Below are 18,634 nucleotides of genomic sequence, written 5' to 3'. Positions count from 1 at the left end.
AATGACGTTAGCGTCCTACACACTAGCCCGCCCTCTACATGTCCATATAAACAGCGCTTAAAAACTGCTGTTATTTTCCGTGTTTTTTTCGATCGCCGTCACGTCTTGACAGCAACTTTTTTTTTCCTCGGTAAAAGTTGCGTTTGTTTGCAAACAAAGGGAGGCCACGTGGAGGGCTAGAAGCATTTGGTAATTGTAGTTTTCTCCGTCTTCAACTCCCAATAACAAACAATAATCCGAACTGCACAACCCATAATGCTCAGCGGCAAAGGGATGGATTTCTTTTTCCCCTGACAAATATATAAGGGTCTGTGTTTACAGTTAGCTAGTTAGAACTCTTTGTTTTTGTCATCGTCGCGAGTCAACATGTCCCGGCTGGATATCAGCCTGCTTTATTTTTTATAACCATTCGACCATAACTACTGGGAAATACACAGTCAAACTTCTTTTAGGATACAGATTTACTGTTCTACAAATTTGTTTACCCACTGGAGAGAGAGGAGGAAGCTTCATCTGGAACTTTCTGCATCAGGTATTAATTTCTACATTTTACTAAGTAAACATTTATGGTTGTTGACTTTAGACTTATTTCGTTATTACTTAATTGATTTATTGATTTATTTTTGCTTGAGTCTGTCGTGCTATATAGAGTAAAATAACAGCCCAACATAAAAAAAAATAAAATTAAGTGGGTAACGGTCGGCACGAGGCAAGTTTCTTTTGTCTTACTAATCGAAGCACATAAAGTATTATCTGCCTGTTTAGCTATTTAACCACACACCTAAATATACAAGTAGATATATTTCTTACCGAGTTGAACCTTATTAATATTAAATTAACATGAAATAAACACATAATTCAGCATCTGTTACTATTTTTAAATATCAAAAAACAAACGGAGTATTGTTGCAGCCATTTTTCGGTGTAAATTTAGCTTAATTTCAGTACCAACAAACGGTGTATGAGTGCATATTGTAAAAACTGTGGTGTAGTTGTTTTTTTTTTAAATGTCTGCATCTTATTATGCATCTTATTATGTATTGATCACAAAGGATATCTGCGTCAGATACCTCTGGCTAAACCTGTCCTTTAATCTGGATGACTTCAGCGAGGTGCTGCCGCAGCTGCCTGTGGGGAACAAGCTAACGCACGTGAATGGGTTGAGTTGTTCAAGTTAAAAATAGCCAGAGATAAATTACCTCACCGGAGCAAAAGCCAGGCATGCTCCCGGCTTTTAAAAACACAGCACGGCAATAGATTTAAAATAAAAATAATAATAAATCCTTTCTTGATCAGATATTCTCAAGAACTTTATGAACTTTATTTATACCGTGACCTAAAGATGCCGTCTACCTTTCAGTGTGTAACAAAACATAATTACTGGGACTCACTTGGTTGTTTTGTTTTTTCTTCTCAAACAGGTTATTGTCAAAAATACTTTAAAAAAAGAAACTAGTATCCTTGACTTTGCACTTGTTCAAACAAAAGCATCCCTGCCCCCACGCCTTCAAACCTGACTGACATGTAGATTGGCCTTCCAACCGTTGCTCAGCCTCTTTCCCGCCTGTGTCTCTTTGTTTGCCATCTTCCGCCTCATGCATTCCGCATTGCTGCAGGGCACAACTGCTTCGCAGACAAGGTGCCATACTGATTTGCGTTCAGCTGGGATTGACTTCCTTGGAAATTCTTTTCTGAAAGTGTGACGTAAGACTTTGTGTTTTTGCCCCACTGGCTTAAGAACTGTGCTTGTGAGGGGCTTGCGTGATCTCCCCTACTTCCAAACACATGCTTTGTGGTTTTACTCTCTGAGTGCTTTGTTTGTTTGTTTGTTTGGTGACTGATCTCAGTTCATACTGTAGTAATCTAATTGGGCTTCTTGTTATATATTCACCACCCTTTTTCGAGTATCCCATGCTGCGATTTCCTAAAGAATAACATGATAATGTAATAATAATAATATTTTTACATTACTTGCTCTCCATCCTCAGATATCTTTTAAAGTATAAAACAGACCTATATTGAAGGTGGCAGCCATGGTATTGATGCTGGGCAGGAGGTTGAACAGGGAGGACTCTGGGATCAGAGACTCGCCAGCTGTCAAACGCAAGGTGGAGTCAAAGAAAAGATACACAAATAACTAACATTTGTTCCCAAATCTTTTGTGGCATCTTATCAAACCACACGTCTTTTTGTCTCCCAAGGTGTTTGAGGTTGAATCTAAAAATATAGCCAGCCAGGATGTTCTGGACTTCTGCTCTGGATCCTCACACTCAGAGGGCATTCTGCAGGTGTTCAATGAGTTTCGCGACTGCCGCCTTTTCACCGACGTGGTCATCAGCGTGCAGGGCCGTGAGTTTCCCTGCCACCGCGCTGTGCTATCTGCCTGCTCTTCCTACTTCAGAGCCATGTTCTGCAATGATCACCGTGAGAGCCGTGAGATGCTTGTTGAAATTAATGGCATCCTAGCTGAGGCGATGGACTCATTTCTCAATTACGTTTACACCGGCCGTGCCAAAATCACCACTGAAAATGTGCAGTTTCTCTTTGAAACCGCCAGCCTTTTCCAGATCACCACACTCCGTGATGCCTGCGCTAAGTTCCTAGAGGATCAGCTGGACCCGTGCAACTGTCTGGGCATCCAGCGCTTTGCAGAGGCGCATTCTCTGAAGCAGCTGGCCAGCCGCTGTCACAGTTACGCCTTGGCCAACTTCTCAGAGGTGGCTCTGCACGAGGAGTTCCTTGACCTGCGTAAAGAAGAGTTGGAAGAGTACATTAACAGTGATGAACTTTCTGTCTGTAAGGAAGAGTTTGTGTTTGAGGCAGTGATGCGCTGGGTGTACCACAGCGTGGAGGCCAGGAAGCCCATACTGAAGGCTCTCCTCCACCATGTCCGCCTGCCCCTTCTGCACCCCAGCTACTTTGTTCAGACGGTGGAGGGAGACCAGCTCATCCAAACTGCCCCGGAGTGCTATCATCTTCTCCACGAGGCCAGGCGTTACCATGTGCTCGGAAATGAAATGATGTCACCCAGAACACGTCCACGAAGGTAACTTAAAATGTTGACTCCCAGGTATGAGGAAGGTGACTTGCTAGCCTACAGTGTGTGTGACAGTTGCATGAGTGATAAATGAACTGTCTTTTCTGCCAGCCTTTTTGAATTGTTATGTTTCAAACAACGATGAAAGATGTCACCGCGATAGAAAACGCATCTTTTTAAGCAGTTAGCCAATCTTTTATCCCACATTGCATAACTAGATTTTACGACATGCACTTGAACTCAGTGCTCCTGCCCGTGTTGTTGTTGTGTGTGTTTCAGTGTGAAAAACACAGGGAGTGCTAGTGTGTTGAAAAGACAAGTGTGTCACTGACTCAGCTGGGTTTTGTAGTCCTATTTTTAAATGGAAATGATAATGAGGGAGGCCGGGCATGTTCCTGTACAGACTTGATGTAAAGGAAAGAAAAAATTATGTGATGCAAGACATGGTAATCATGAAATGTTGAGTCTTGTTGTCGTATCACCAGTCTAACTCACCTCACCAGTGTGTTTGGGTTCTTTGTCCTCACCTGTTAACTTTGTACCTATTTACCAAGCAGTCCGTATGCCGTATGTGTTTACTTTTGTACACCTGCATGTTAAAGTCTCTGATAAAGGACAAAAGCAGGTGCTGACTAAAAAAGCAGGCCATATGGTAGACTCTACTGCCTCCTTTGTTGTCAGACCTGCCTAAAGAAAAAGAGGGAGCAATTGTAGTTGTCGGTTATAAGGCGTTGTGACATGTGTTTCAGGTGTATTGTTAGTTGTTAGACGCATCTGGACTTCTCTTCCCCCGGGAAGCCTCTAGAAAGAAACTGATCACATCCACACAGCTTAGACACAAAGCTAAACTGCTCCAGGGCCAGACTTTCTCTTAGTACTTGAGCCAGCCCTGGAACTGTGCATTTTTCTGACAACATGCAAACAAGCCACGAGAGAAGCTGCAAATACGCCTACTTCTCAACACAGTACAGCCCAATATCTGACATATGAATGTTAGAATGGTAGAACAAGAAAAGAGGCTGTAGTTAATTAGCTCTCCCATAGGAAATGTAGTCATATCCAGGGCATGTGTTGAACAGCCAAAGAGGAAAGCTTTGTGATCATGGAAATTCAGCTTAAGCTTAGCCTCGAGTGTGTTTTTGTTGTGCCTGAGATTGATGCCTTTATTGTAAGCTGAACTTTGCCTTGAAGATAAATGAAGGTAAATCCTGTTGAAACCTTTTATGTCCCCGCCCTCCAGGTGTTGACATGCGTGTTTATATATATTCATACCCTTTTAATTAGACACCATGTCTGCAATGTTCATTCCTCCTTGCTGGCCTTTTTATTTAAACTTCTTTTTTTGTTTGTTTTTATAATTTCTGCACTTGTGCTTTCATTTGTACTTAATCTGTAATTTCTATGTCTCTCCCCGTCCCTCTGCTCTTTATTTTAAAGGTCCACTGGGTACTCAGAGGTGATTGTGGTGGTGGGTGGCTGTGAGCGGGTAGGGGGCTTCAACCTGCCCTACAACGAATGCTACGATCCAGTCACAGGAGAATGGAAATCACTGGCAAAACTGCCCGAGTTCACCAAGTCCGAGTACGCCGTCTGTGCCCTTCGCAACGACATCCTGGTGTCAGGTAAGATCAAGCCCACATGCTACACTTTATTTGCATTGCTTTATCGAAGCCTGAACACAGACAAATTTTAGATACCATCTATCCGAGTTTAAGTTAATGCTTTCTTGACCTTAAACTACTCAGGAACTAATTAGTGAATGAGTTGTTTTCTCTTTTTAATTACTTTTCAATGTATTATTTTTGCTAGTGGACATTTAGAATTCAGGTAAGTAATATTTTAGTACCGGGTACACATCAGATACAGTCGGTTTGTGCTTGACTTGCCACCTAATCTCTCAGCGGAGAGGCAGGAAAGGCCACGGTGACTGTTTGCCCTGTGTTATTTTTAAGGCCTCAGCCCATTCGAGTTGAAGGAAAATATGAGCGCAACATCTGGAGGCACTCTGCACGCTCAGTGCTATGAGACACCCTCACTGGCTGTTTCTGTCCTTCTTTCTCTTCCTACTGACCACTTCCCAAGGTCACTAAATTGACACTAACTCTCCAGGTTTCTCTGAATCTTCTTCATATAAGGATGAAAAAGTCTGTTTCCATAGTTTTTTCTGCAAGAAGCTTTACAGTAAATCTTAACCTGAGGTATAGCCTTCATGGGCGCTTGGCAAGACTGCTGCATTTTTCAAACTGCTGCCAAGTGTGTTGCAAGTCTCCTTTGGTGAAAATACATCCTACATTAAATAAGATGTTTTTCTCATTTATTTTAACTGGTGAGGTCAGAGTAAAGGTATTTGCCAATGTCAAAACATTAGTTTACATTTATGCTGTGTGCTAGACTTATATCTGTATAGTTTACTTGAGAGCCTGGAGGTTAACATGTTTTCCTTTTTTGTGTTTTTTTTTCTTCCTAAGAAAAAGTATTAACAAGAGCTCTGATGTGCCTGCTAGGCCTTCTCATGCTCAAACATGCTTTATATGAGCTGCACTGCAGTAATGGATAAAACATTGCTAAAGAAGAGGGGAAAAATATAGAAAGAAAGACACAGAGAGAAAAAAAAGAAAGCTCTCCCCTTTAGCAAAGAGTGCAGTGCTGTCCCGTGCCAAGTCCTCACGTGTGTGCTATCACTCAGCCTCCAAACAGCATGAAAACGTCAACATACCCCTCCCTCCCCCGCGTCTGTCCCACAGACGTACATGCACAACACTGCTTTATAGCCTGTTGCGATCTTTATTGACATACTTTCTGTCTTTTGTGTGTGTTGATACATTGAATCCCCCCTCCTCAACTTTTTTTTTTGTCTCAGTCACATTCCTGCACATACCACCATTCTGCCTGCCCTTTTTCATGCACTGTCGCAATACCTTCCAGGGCCTCCGGTATGTAGCACAGCTGCAGTTATTTCTGGTCTTAAATAGGATATGGGTATAGAAAGTGTCCCTGGCTTCTCTGTCCTTGGACTTGAACTCTGGCCATTACTGACCTACTTAGGTCAATAACACTCCAATAAGCCTCCTACTGTATTATCAGCTAGTGAGCAGCAACACATGTTCATGCCACATACATGTGGCATACATGGATTGCATCTCATTATCACAAGTTGCTTTTTCGTGGCTGGTATTCTAAGACATACTCTAAGAAATGCTTATTGGAATTTCAAAGACATGCAAATGTCACACAAATCATGCCTGGGACCTCCCAAAGTCATGGATTCTTGTGCTTTAAAAACAGTGATTACCAGTGGCCCTCCCCATCTGCACCGGGAAGACATTACCTACCGGCATTTTTAAAGAGAAAAGACCCCATTCCAAAGAAGCACTGCTTTTATGACTAGCTTTTCAAATGTACATGTCTGTCTTGACTTTATCCCTCTTTCAACAGCAGATCTTCAGGAGAAGCACACTGTCTGGATTTTTTCTTCCTGCAGACTGATTGAGCTGATACATGCTGCAACTAGCTTCTTTGGGTTCTTCTTAAATGATTGAACATTAATTACAGACAGACCTGCAGAAGACCCCTTTCCACCTTTGTTCCACTTTATCGTTGCTCCACACAACCACTCATCTGTGTGCTGTACAAAGTAAACAACCTTCTGAGCACTGCTGACACGCGATACATAACAGGTTGTTGGATAAAAGCCAACAACCTGTTTCCTAGACCTGCTTTTTTCCAGTATTGATAACATTACTTCCAACTTTACTGTTGACACCAACTTTACTGTTGACACATATATATATATATATTTTTGTAGTTTATTAAATATTTTGGGGAGGTTCTTTCTCTTTTCCTGCTGTCTGTGTTTGGCAGCGGGGAGACAAGAAGGGGCACAAGTTTGGGCTTGCTTGAAATGTGGCTGGGTCATGTCATTACATGGTCAAATGACGCGTTATTCTCCACAATGTCACAGATGACAGATAGGGAATGCGCTGCAGTAGTAGCAGATTGTTAGCAGACAAAGATCCTTTCATTTTGCGTGTTTGCTTTGAAGGTAAATACAAACAAAAACAGATTTCATCTCTGAAACATAATTGCATGAGTATGTGTGCGTGTGTGTCAAAGTCAGATAAGACTTACAACTCGGACCTAGTTAGGCGATAAGTTATTACTTAACACCCAAAGTGTGCTGCTCATCAAGAGTAGCGTTTTAAAGTTTTTATATAGGATCGACCACATTGTTAGACTAATAGTAAATAGAGTTATAAAATGTATAGCACTCAAAGCTGAACTCAGAGCTGTCTTAACTGTATTCATGAGAGCTGTATTCATTTTGTTGTTTTTTTTAGGTGGTCGTATAAACAGCAGGGATGTGTGGATGTATAACTCCCAGCTCAACCTGTGGATCAGAGTGGCTTCTCTTAACAAAGGCCGCTGGAGGCACAAGATGGGTGTGCTACTGGGCAAGGTAAGGAGGGACATAATGCCTCTTGATGTCTGACTCGATTTAAGTTTCAGCACCAGGTTTTACCCAGTGACAGCACCACAGCAACACCACAAGTTAGTTCATGATAGAGTGTGAAGTGTCTGCTACTTGCAGTTTTTCATATCAATTTCCTTTTGTTTTTGTCTTGTAGAAATTGTGAACACTCTCTTAAAGACATTTTCGTAACCTTTTCTATAACAGGTGACAGAACAGCTGTTGTTGTTGTTTTTTTCCAGGATGTCATATCTGTCTGTCTCCAACATTTCATAGCTATTGAATCTTGGCTACATAGGAACTAACCAGCAACTATGCTTCACAGGAAAAATGCGATGTGTGTTTACAGAAACTTGAGTAATGGGTTCATCAGAGAAGAATAAAGAGAATGCGTAGCATCATCATTATCTTCCTTACTTCCTCACATAGTTTCTAACTTATCTAAGATCAAGTCTTAGATAGGGGCTGACATTTACATGTTTACATGAATCTGTGGAATCTTTTCCGTGGAAGTTTTCGATTGCTTTCGAATTTGCATATTCAACGTAGGTCTCATTCCACACTATTCCGGGTCAGGTGATAGTTTTAGAAATTCCTAAAGGCATTGCATACTTGGGGATGATTGACATTAAGCATCTGGCCTTAAACCTGATTCATTCAATAATTCTAAGAAAAAATTACAATAATTGTTATTGCAGTTCCATTTGATTATAGCCTGCTTTCTGCTGTCACACATCCATGTGTTGCCTGAGGGTTTGTAAACAGCTGTTGCCAACTCGTCTCACAAACCCTGATACGCAGGAGCCTATTCAACAGACAAAAGTTTGTTTTCGTTTTTAAAAGAACCACAAGCTACTGTTTAGAGCTGACTAAACAGCTGTAGCTGATTCAGTCATTTCATATACTTTACACAGAAAATTATTCAACTGTCACTTGTACTTATTACTACACATGTTATTTTGAAGATGTTATAGACATTCATAATCAAAATGTCTTGAAATGTAAGATTTCTTTGTCTCAGAGAGGCTTTTCATAGCTAGCACAGCCTGGCCACATAGGAATATTTATAGAGAAAAGTGTAGCTTACAGTCAAGCAATCAGTGCTGCACAATGTGCTACAGCATAATGCTCCATTACATCAGTGTAAATCCAGCATGTGTACTTTGAAAGTTAAAGTTCAGTAAAGTTTGTGTGCATGTGATGACGTGTGATTACATAGATTTGAGTGCTATAAAAAACAATGTGTCACTCGCTTAGTATATTTACCGTTTCTTATTTCCTTGTTCCAAAGGTTTTTTAATATATTTGAGATAAAGTACAAAAGAGCAAACGCCTACATATTTAGGAATTTCTGGAATCTGTTCCATGGAGCTTTTTGACTACTTTAAAATGACGTGGTTCAGTCATAGGTCTCATTCTAGTTTTGCGGCTATGGTTTTCCATCGAGGCTTGAAGGAAATAGTTAAGAAGTCGTAAGGGTGATTGGCATTAGATATCTAGCTTTAAACCTGATGAAGTCACATATCTGTGTTAACTGAAGGTTTGGTAAACAGTTGGTGTCATCTCACAAACTTTCGTATAAAATCCTGTTAACACCTTCCACGCTGAAACTCAACTGTCAAAAAATATTTTGAATGATCTTTTACAGATATTTTCTTTTTAGTACAGCTATACATAGATTCAAGAGCTCCAGATGAGTTTGTAAACACGCATTGGGTCCATACTATAAACTTCATCACACAAATATACTGTACAAGGTTGTAGACTGTGGATTTATTCTGCATTAAAGGTGACGTATGATTATAATTTAGAATGAAGTTTATTCTGCTTTTTGTCCACATGCATGTAATATGCTGTGTTTTTAAATGTTCTTAAACGAGACGGGTCAAGTCTGTCTTCATTACAGATGGAACTTGATAAGTGCTTCTGCTTTAGAACCGTTACCAGTCCATTAAACTTGTTTGCCTCCAAATTTATTCAGTGTCTTTTATCAGCGTTGGCATGTTCTCCTGACAGCTGCACATTCCAAAATAGGAATTACCGCAGTGGACCCAGGAGTCGCATGCATGCCTGAGCTCTGTTTCTGCATTGTGTTCAGATTCAGACTTGTGTAGGCGGACTGTTTTCCACACAGAGAATTGATCACTAAGAGAATCGATAAAGAATTGAACCTCTAGTCGGACAAAATTTCTGAACTGTAGACATTTGTTGTCCTAAAGAGGGACAGTTGTTTTGGTTCATGCATGCACATAAGTTCATGTTCAGGCCAATACATCACATATATGCACTTTAGTGATAAATGCTCACTCACTATTACAAACATGACGTTAATGACTACAAGTATTCTCGGAGAGCTTTGAAATAACGCTGTATTTACTTTTTCACAGGGGATGTGACTCAGGGACTTCTTATCGTTCGTAGGTCTGTAGTGCAAACATCCTTTTCTTATTTTTGGGACGTTTCTTTGATCTACACTCGATTTTCTATGACTTTTACACAACACTCAAAATATTTTGTTGCCTTGCCACAGCAAACCACATATGTGCATTTGGTGTACGTGCTGCTGTTCCACAACAGTGTGGTAATTAGTTGGTGGTCATGGTGTGGCTTCAAGAGTCAGTAATTAACTACAAAGTGAACCATGCACACATGTGGTGAAAACATGACTGATATTGGTATATTAAAGGAAACCACGTTTAATGGTAAGAGTCTGTAGTTGGCTGGGCACTCCCATGCAAAACCTGTTAAATGAAAAAAGCTCAAGTTTTATACCAAAGTACAAGTTTTGCAACTCAAAACTGGACAAAAAAATGTAAGCGTATCTAAAACCATAGAAACATGGATTACTCTGTGATGTATTCTCTTTTATCCTCTGCTTGTCGATGGTCTGTCAAGTAATTATAGAAAAATGCTTCTTAAAGCATTAAAAGTTTTTATCCTTCTTGATCGCTTTAGTAGCTGTCCTCCTAACTCAAGGTAAATAAACGTCTGTCAAAGATAAGACCTTTATTTATCATTTTTCAAATTACCTGAATGTATATGTATAGTGCATATTTATATTATCATTTTACCTCAGAATCCTTTGGCATTCACCCCCCATTTCATTTCCTCATATGTAGATCTTTTTGTTATGGTCTCATTCCAGATTCTTATCTGGCTTTTTATCTCTGAGACATTTTTCCCCTTGACAATGTATCTTTCTGTTTGTTGGTTTCCTCAGAATTCAGTTCCCCTCCTCCTGAGTTTATACCCTCTCATTTCCTCATTCAGCTTGTAATTTCCCCTTTTGGTGAAAAAGCACTGATGTGCCAGTTGCAAGTTTAGAATAACAAAGTACAAGCCTCTATAATGCAGGACCAGGTATAATCTTACTACACTTAAAGTTGATAAATGAATGTAAGGTTTGCTGAAGTGTAAACCTCTAGAGGATAGCTGATTATCATGGGGATGGAGGTATAAGATCACACAGACACACACACGTACACTTCTCAGTGTCCTGCAGTCTGATACATCCTGTTGGACTGGTCTAGTTTCCATAGATATAATCTAAAATAGGTCACCACTTGTTTTCCTGTCCCTGTTATGGTGGTACATGGTGACGGCTGTTCACATCTATTATATGTTTCACACTCTCTCTGTCAGTCTCTCTCTCAGACACACTCACACTCTTTCGCTCTTTCTATTTATACGCTTGTGTTTTTGTCCCCCTGCTGCAGTTGTTCTGTGTTTCTCTTGACGTAACTACATCTTACCTTAGCACATGTTAAGGAAGCTGTTAATCATTTAACCAGTGGCTCAGCACTTAAATATGGTCATAAAACTAGCATGCATGTTCAGTGAATTGCAGTTGTGTCTGCAGATTTAAGGATTTTGTTTAGCTCAGCATATTTTTATGACAGCTGCATACTTTAGGTCAGTATTGGCTGTCTGCGCTGCCATTATGTCCTAGTATTGACAGACTTTCATGGTGTATCAAAAGCTGGTGTCTTATTAAAAGAGTGCAGAGTGGCAAGGGTGCAAATACAGTGATCCAGTGCCCCACCCCCACTCCTTTCCACTACCTTCTTTAAACAGTCTTGTGTCTGGATATCTTCAGTGGCTCTTTAAAGCGCCAGCCCACCAGAATTACATAAGGAAGAAAAAGATGCTTTACATTTGTTGTTGCTATTACTGTGGGCGACTTTAAGGTGTGTATCTAGCTTTACATGTGACTGGATTGAAATAGTTGTTAATACAAATAGAAAGGAGGAAAAAAAACAGCTCACCAAAACCAGTAGTTTAAAAAAATCCTTTCTAAACAACTCCTTGCACTTGATTATCTTTATCTCTCAGTAGCCTGTTTTCTTCTTTATCGCGCTTTGCTTCTCTCGCGTCTCTCACTTTGAGGAAAAAACAACCCACATTTACAGTTTATCAGCTGTATCAACATTAATTATTAAAAATAAACAAATTGCAGTTGGTGTGCATGCCCACGGTCTTATTCAGTGAGTTACAATGTGGCAGCTGCCCGCCACCAACTGTCGGCTCAGTTATGTGTTGCTGAAAATACACGAATGCAGACAGAGACAATACTACTTTGTAACTGCACGAGTTGTAAACAAGAATAGGGATTGTCAGTTTTTCAGTTGGAAAAACAGTAGTGCTATTCAGCATTAGCCAGGCGTTTAATGCTAATAACCATGTGTCCCATCAGCTTCCGTCTTTTTGTTCCTCTTCTTTTCCTCCATCTTTCTTTGTTCCTGTCTCTCCTGTTTTCCTCTTTTTCTTGTCTGTACTTATTTCTGTTTCCTATTTTGCAGAGAGGCAGGAACAGCCCGAAGGTTTTCTCTTGCATAACACCGCACTTGTAACCAGTAATGCTCCTCACTGTTTTCTTGACACGTGAGCTCTTTACAGAGGATGTTATTAGCATAACTGAAAAATACATCTGTGTCTTTCACAAAGTTTCACAAAACCCTGTTCTTTTTTTTTTTTTAGCCTTATTTGTGCCTTATCATCTCAATATTTATCCTGCTGTAGCATTTGTAGGGTCTGTCTCATGTCAACACAGTATCCCCAATTCTGTTGCTGTAGTTTATAATATAGTTTATGCATAGTGATTGCCAGATTTGCTTCATCAGGCAGAATGACGGTGTGGAAATTCAGGCTGTAACAAGTATGCTGTCAAGTTCAGACATTCGAAGTTATGAAGATTTATGTTAAAAGGTTAACAGATGAACTGGGCTTTGCAGTAAGGAACTGATAATTGTGCCTATTCAGAAGAAGTACGTCATCAACACTCTGCTCCTGATGAACTGGTTTTCTCAAGCTGACATAGAAGCTATTGTTCACGTTCATAAAGTAGTGAACTTGAACGCAAACATCTTTTTGCTGTGAATAATTTTGTTTCTCTATGCTTGACATTTCTCTTATTTTTAATTTTGGCCCCTCATCTGACCCTCATACATTTGTGTGTCTGTCCTCAGGTTTATGCTGTGGGTGGTTATGATGGGCAGAGCCGCCTGAGCAGTGTGGAGTGTTATGACTCCTTCTCTAACCGCTGGACAGAAGTGGCTCCCATGAAAGAAGCGGTCAGCTCTCCAGCTGTGGCCAGCTGTGCTGGAAAGCTCTTTGTTATCGGAGGAGGGCCTGACGATGAAACCTGTTCAGACAAGGTGATAAACGGTTTTTCAGCACCCACACATTCAAGCACATAGTGATGGCAGCTAAGCTGCTCTCAGTGTCAGATAACTTGTTTTCATAATTACAGGTGTGCAATGGAAGTTTAAAATTCTGCTTTGTTTTGCTTTTTTTCAAGCTCCTTTACGTCACACAACATAAAACATAATATGTAAAGGCCTCATAGTTCTCGGTCGCTGCATGATTTATATAAAGATCAGATTTCCCCTTTTTCCTGAATTGAGTTAAAGAGAAGGCTTAAATAGCAATCATTTCTTACCAAGCATTTTAGCTTTCATAAAGTTGGAGTACCAAATCTGTTAAACACTCACTGATGGTTTTGCGTAGGTAGTAACAAGTACGTCCTGTTTATTCAGGTTGGTCCTGATTTAAATGTGTTTCACTTCGTTAATTGTATCCAGGCTATTATCTCCATGGAATGCATTAATTGTGTTGTATTTCAGGTTTTATTTCATAGCATTTACTCATAGGAGTAAAACTACAACAGCTTAACATGCTGACATATTCAGAAATGTTACAGTAAGGAGAAAAATACAGTGGCACGTGATGACTGACCATTTTACCATGATAAACTTTCTGTGAAATGAATGCTAGGTAACAATAGCGATAACTTACTTAAGGATTAGGTCATTTGTCATCTGTCACGCTACCATGTAAAACAGATAGCCTCAGAATTTGAACTTAACAAGTACCTTGGAATAGTTTCAGTATGTTTTGAATGACAGGCCACATTGTTGGTAGTAAACAGGAAGACACTGGCTTTCTTAGGAATCTAAAGTTCCAACGAAGCAGTTTTTTTTTACATCTGTGAAATAGTTGGCATATTTGTTTATGTCTATGCAGAGTAGAAAAAACAGATTCATGGGCAGAGGGGCAGCCTGTGATAAGACTAAGAGCCCATGCTGACTCCAGATTTTTGATCTGCTCATCTCTTGGGTCTGCTAACAGGGTCATTTAGATTGGTCCCAAAGGTCCTAATCTGTCTCAGCAAGACTCTGTGCACAATGGAAATCGTTAGAGACCAAACTTTTGGGGGGAGGCTATTTTAAAGATAAGTGGGTGAGAGAATGTTTGGATTGTATGCAAAACCACACAGAGACACACTTAATGTCAGCCCACAGAAGAGTCAGTAACCACCGAATGGGCTTTACATATTTTAGTTGTTACTGCTTTTACAGCTGTTTTTCCACTGCATGGTATAGATTTTTTTTAAGATAAAGAAAGATAAAGTTGAACCTTTCTTTCATCATTGTAAACACCACTATGTTCAAACTTATGTCATAGGTTCAGTGCTATGATCCAGAGACAGACTCCTGGTTGCTACGTGCCAGCATCCCCATTGCCAAGCGGTGTATCTCAGCAGTATCTCTCAACAATCTGATCTATGTGTGCGGCGGTCTCACGAAGTCCATTTACTGCTACGACCCTGCAGAGGACTACTGGATGCATGTGGCTCAGACCTTCAACAAACAGGTTACTATCAAACACAGACGCTGAGTGCCTGAATCCACAAACTGACTTTAGCCATAAGAATATGAAGAGTTCTATACTTTGACGATGTACCCTTTGATTTCTGTCTTTCTTTAACTGCAGGAGAGCTGTGGCATGTCAGTGTGTAATGGAAAAATCTACATCCTCGGTGGCAGGGGGGAAAACGGCGAAGCCACAGACACCGTCCTGTGTTACGACCCAGCAACAGGCATCATGACGGGAGCATCCTCTATGCCTCGAGCCATCTCCTACCACGGCTGCGTAACCATCCATCGTTACAATGACAAGTACTTCAAGTCGTGACCATGAACAGAATCGCACAGACACTATCTCAACATGAGAGCAAACACTAAAGAACTCTCCAAGTACTCATACACATACACAGCACAAAAACTAACCACACCCTGTTTTTTTGTTTTTTTAATAAGAGGCACATTTAATAGTTCAAACCACAGCATCAGTGAGCTAATTTATTTCCTCACAGCATCATGTAGCAAGACTCGTTGCGGTGCTGTGAATCTTTTGTTGTCTTAATAGCCTTTCTGTGGAAATCCTTAGAAGCTGATAACACTAATGGCTTTTCTGCAACCAGAGATAAAGTGGAACCAGATCAGCATGAGAGATGTGCTTTTGTATTGGTAGTTTGATGAAAATCAGTCTTAAATTACACCGTAGATCTCTGATAACAAAGCGGAACAAAAGCATGGTTGCCTTTTCATTTACCGAAGAGTTTCTTTTTTTTTTCTTTTTTCTTTTTTTTTTTACCGAAGAGTTTCAATTGAATATGAGCTTCGAGATTCATTCTTGACCTTGAGATGAGATTAAACTACAACCTCACTTACTCACCTTTTCGCATAGCGTTCTATGAATAGATTGACACGTGTTAAAATATTTGATTTTGAGGTGTGCTCAAAAAAGTCATTAAGTGAAAACAAAGGGTGGTGCTCCCAATTACATTATTGAGTTTTTGCCAGCACTCATTTTATCATATTTACAGACCATCAATATAAAAAAAATGTAACTTCCCAGCACTCTGCTTTCATCGCTGTGCAAAGTATAACCTCAAGATTTAGGTCGCTGATGATTAATGAGAGTTCTGATGAACAAAAAAACAACACTGAAAATATCTGCCGAGAGCCAACAGTTGTCTCTGGAGAAACAAAAATATATCCAAAAATACTGATCTGAGTGATCAGGTCAGATTACTCACCTCGCCCCCCCTGCACTCATGCAGTTTGTCTCATACAGTAAAGTTATGCCAAGCTCTGGCAAAGAACATAATAACAAACTGTGCTCTGTTTTTTTTTTTACCTCTTCTCCAATACTGAAAATGACTTGATAGAAATGTGGTAAGCAGTCAGCCAGCTGCTCTCCCACAGTATCATCTGTCATAAATACGAAGCTCTTTCACCCCTCAACCCAGAGCCGAGTTAAGAGAAGAGGTAAAGAGCAGAAGCTGTGAAAACATTGGACTCTAGCCACTGTTGGCTCTTCCCTTGTGTTTCCTTTTTTTCCCATCTCATCACCACTCACCATTAAGTTCCACTTCCCATATGTGTGTTTCTCTTCCTGCGCTCCAGCTGTGTCATCACCTCACTTTTTACAGTCAGCCATGCTATTGCCTTCTAAGCTGTATTTTTTGCTCCTTTTTAATTATCATTATTATTATTATTTCACTCATTATTGCCTTTTTTTGGTAAGTTATATTTGTCCGTGCCTATTTTTTTATAATTGGATGTTTATTGTATGATAAGTAGTTATGTCGACGTTAGTCCATCGGTGTACTGGGCTTGTGGGGTGGTTTTGTAGATGTGAGAAGCCTTTTGTGGATCAAACTCATAGACTGCTCTGAATAAATGGTGTGCATGTCTGGTGTGTGTGTGTGTGGGTCTGTGTGTATGTCTGTGTGTGTAAGGTTATTGTGTGACTTTTACTGCTTGGTCTGGATGCTTTGAGAGCCACGCAGGTTTATCACAGAGTTGTCGTGCAATGCTGCCACATCTCACCTGTGCACTTACATGTAAAGATGTAACTCGGGGTAACCATAGATACCTCCAGGTGTGTATGCGCGTATGTGTGTTGAATGGTCAGCTAAGGTGGCGGGTGCGGCAGTGCTGGCCCTCACACCGTTGGCGGGTTTAAGAGTCCTGAATGATGAGGATTTTGGATGGTGTGGCTCTTGGTCAGTAAAAGTCACCTTTTAATACAATTGGTGTTGATAGATTGCTGTGAATATACAGTTAACTTTGTTTTCTTTGTTTAACCTGTATTTAAATGTATCTTTGTATTCTTGTTTGCATAATATGTTCTCTTGAGAGCCCCGATTGTGCACTTTGACAGAATCCTGTTAATTGTAGAACTTTATGACAATGATTTCCTTTTTTACTGTATCAGTAAATGTTCTTTGCTTTCATGTGACGTATAGAAAAGAGATTAAAAAGGGCCTGTCAGCTCGTCCTGTTGGTCACTGCCTCCTACGCTTTGATGCGCTGAAAAAAACAGCAAATATTGCTGCAAAGGAGGCAGCGTCGTCATGACAATTTCAGTTGTCAAATTTTAGGGATTTGTGAATTTGTCAATCAGCACCATTACGTAATATCCTTTAAGAACAGCTCTGGTCATGCTTCACCTGTCAGGTATGATAACAAAAATATGTAGGGGGAAGTTCTTGTTTTTTTACATAAACATTCTTCACATTCCTCCAAATGGAGGTCAGGTTAAGGAGCAGTACAGGTGGAAAAATGAAGCACCTGATTCACCTGCTTGCAGAAGTCAGGAGGAGCGACGGGTTGAGTTGAGGGGCAGGAAAGCGGAAAGGCTGAAGCATGGGAGTGATAAAGTGAGAATCTGAGTGTGTGTGCGTCTGTGATTTCACTGAGTATTTACTCTTAAGTAGGGCACAAACTGTCATGTTGTGCTGATTTATTGATTTTCATTAATGTCTTTCATGTATTATTGACTTTTGATAAGAATATCCATCGTTTTGTTTTTTTGTGTGTGTACTGTTTTTTAAAAAAATCTTTTGCTTGTTGTGGTGAGTTGTGGGATCGCGTTTGGTTAGAACATAAAAAGGACGTGCAGCAGATTACACCCCAAAAAACTGAGGGTTACAAGTTGCTCACCAGAGTTAAATGTTAACACAGATAAGAGCCACGTTTGAGACAATCCTGAAGTCAGTCTTGTTGGAAAAGCACCACCTGTGCCTTGCCTTGATATCAAGAGATGTAACCTCTTAAGTGCTGCCCTAGGTGCCTTAACGAATGATTAACGAGTGAGCAATTACATCAGATAATTGTGATATACACTGCTATTATTGTGTGCATGATGTGTGATACTTTAACAACACTTTTCTTGTGCTCTTTGTTTAAAAAAAAATCTTTCAATTTTTGTAAACTGCAGTATGTTGAAATGTAATGGTTGAGTTGTTTATGAGAAACATCAATAAAGTTTTTCTTAATGCATCAACGCTTTGCTCTGACTCATCATTGTTAACAAGTGAAAGTCTACAAGAAAACAATGATGCGCCTGTTCATATGCTCATTAATGCAAATTCCCTCTGTGATAGCCTCAGTGTCCTGCTCTTAGCTGACAGGAGTGGCACCTGGTGCAGTCTTCTGCTGCTGTAGCCCATCAGGTTGGGCGTGTTCATTCAGAGATGCTCTTCTGCACACTGTGATTGTTAACAGGTGTTGATTTGAGTTACTGTTACCTTCCCATCATCTTCAAGCTTTATGGCCATTGCCCTCTGACATCGACAAGGCCTTTTTGCTCAGAGAGCTGCCGCTCACTGGATATTTTTGTTTTTCGGAGCTTTCTCTGTAAACACCAGAGATGGCTGTGTGGGAGAATCTCAGTAGATCAGCAGTTTCTGAACTACTTATTCCTTTCTTGAACTTCAGCGGCTCATTCATGGCAAAACACACTGAATTGCTGCCATATTAGGCTGATTAGATATTTGC

The 18,634-nt window shown here is 40.2% G+C and overlaps 1 protein-coding gene across 1 annotated transcript; it reads left to right on the top strand.

Moving 5' to 3' along the window:
• Positions 1-308: 308 nt before the first annotated feature.
• klhl24a (kelch-like family member 24a) lies at positions 309-18,089 on the top strand. Its single transcript, XM_063462368.1, has 8 exons — positions 309-532; positions 1,989-2,108; positions 2,202-3,046; positions 4,475-4,659; positions 7,375-7,493; positions 12,971-13,159; positions 14,469-14,657; positions 14,778-18,089. The coding sequence occupies exons 2-8, from the start codon at positions 2,034-2,036 to the stop codon at positions 14,976-14,978; spliced, it is 1,803 nt and encodes a 600-aa protein (XP_063318438.1). The 5' UTR covers positions 309-532; positions 1,989-2,033; the 3' UTR covers positions 14,979-18,089.
• Positions 18,090-18,634: the final 545 nt, after the last annotated feature.

The sequence above is a fragment of the Pelmatolapia mariae genome, linkage group LG18 (genome assembly GCF_036321145.2).
Source record: "Pelmatolapia mariae isolate MD_Pm_ZW linkage group LG18, Pm_UMD_F_2, whole genome shotgun sequence".
In the NCBI taxonomy this organism is placed as follows: Eukaryota; Metazoa; Chordata; class Actinopteri; order Cichliformes; family Cichlidae; genus Pelmatolapia; species Pelmatolapia mariae.
This window is presented reverse-complemented; position numbering and strand designations above follow the sequence as displayed.

Coding starts and splice junctions, on each gene's coding strand:
- klhl24a (XM_063462368.1), top strand. CDS start 2,034: ATGGTATTGATGCTGGGCAGGAGGTTGAACAGGGAGGACTCTGGGATC. Junction 2,109..2,201: donor CGCCAGCTGTCAAACGCAAG/GTGGAGTCAAAG, acceptor TTGTCTCCCAAG/GTGTTTGAGGTTGAATCTAA. Junction 13,160..14,468: donor ATGAAACCTGTTCAGACAAG/GTGATAAACGGT, acceptor CTTATGTCATAG/GTTCAGTGCTATGATCCAGA.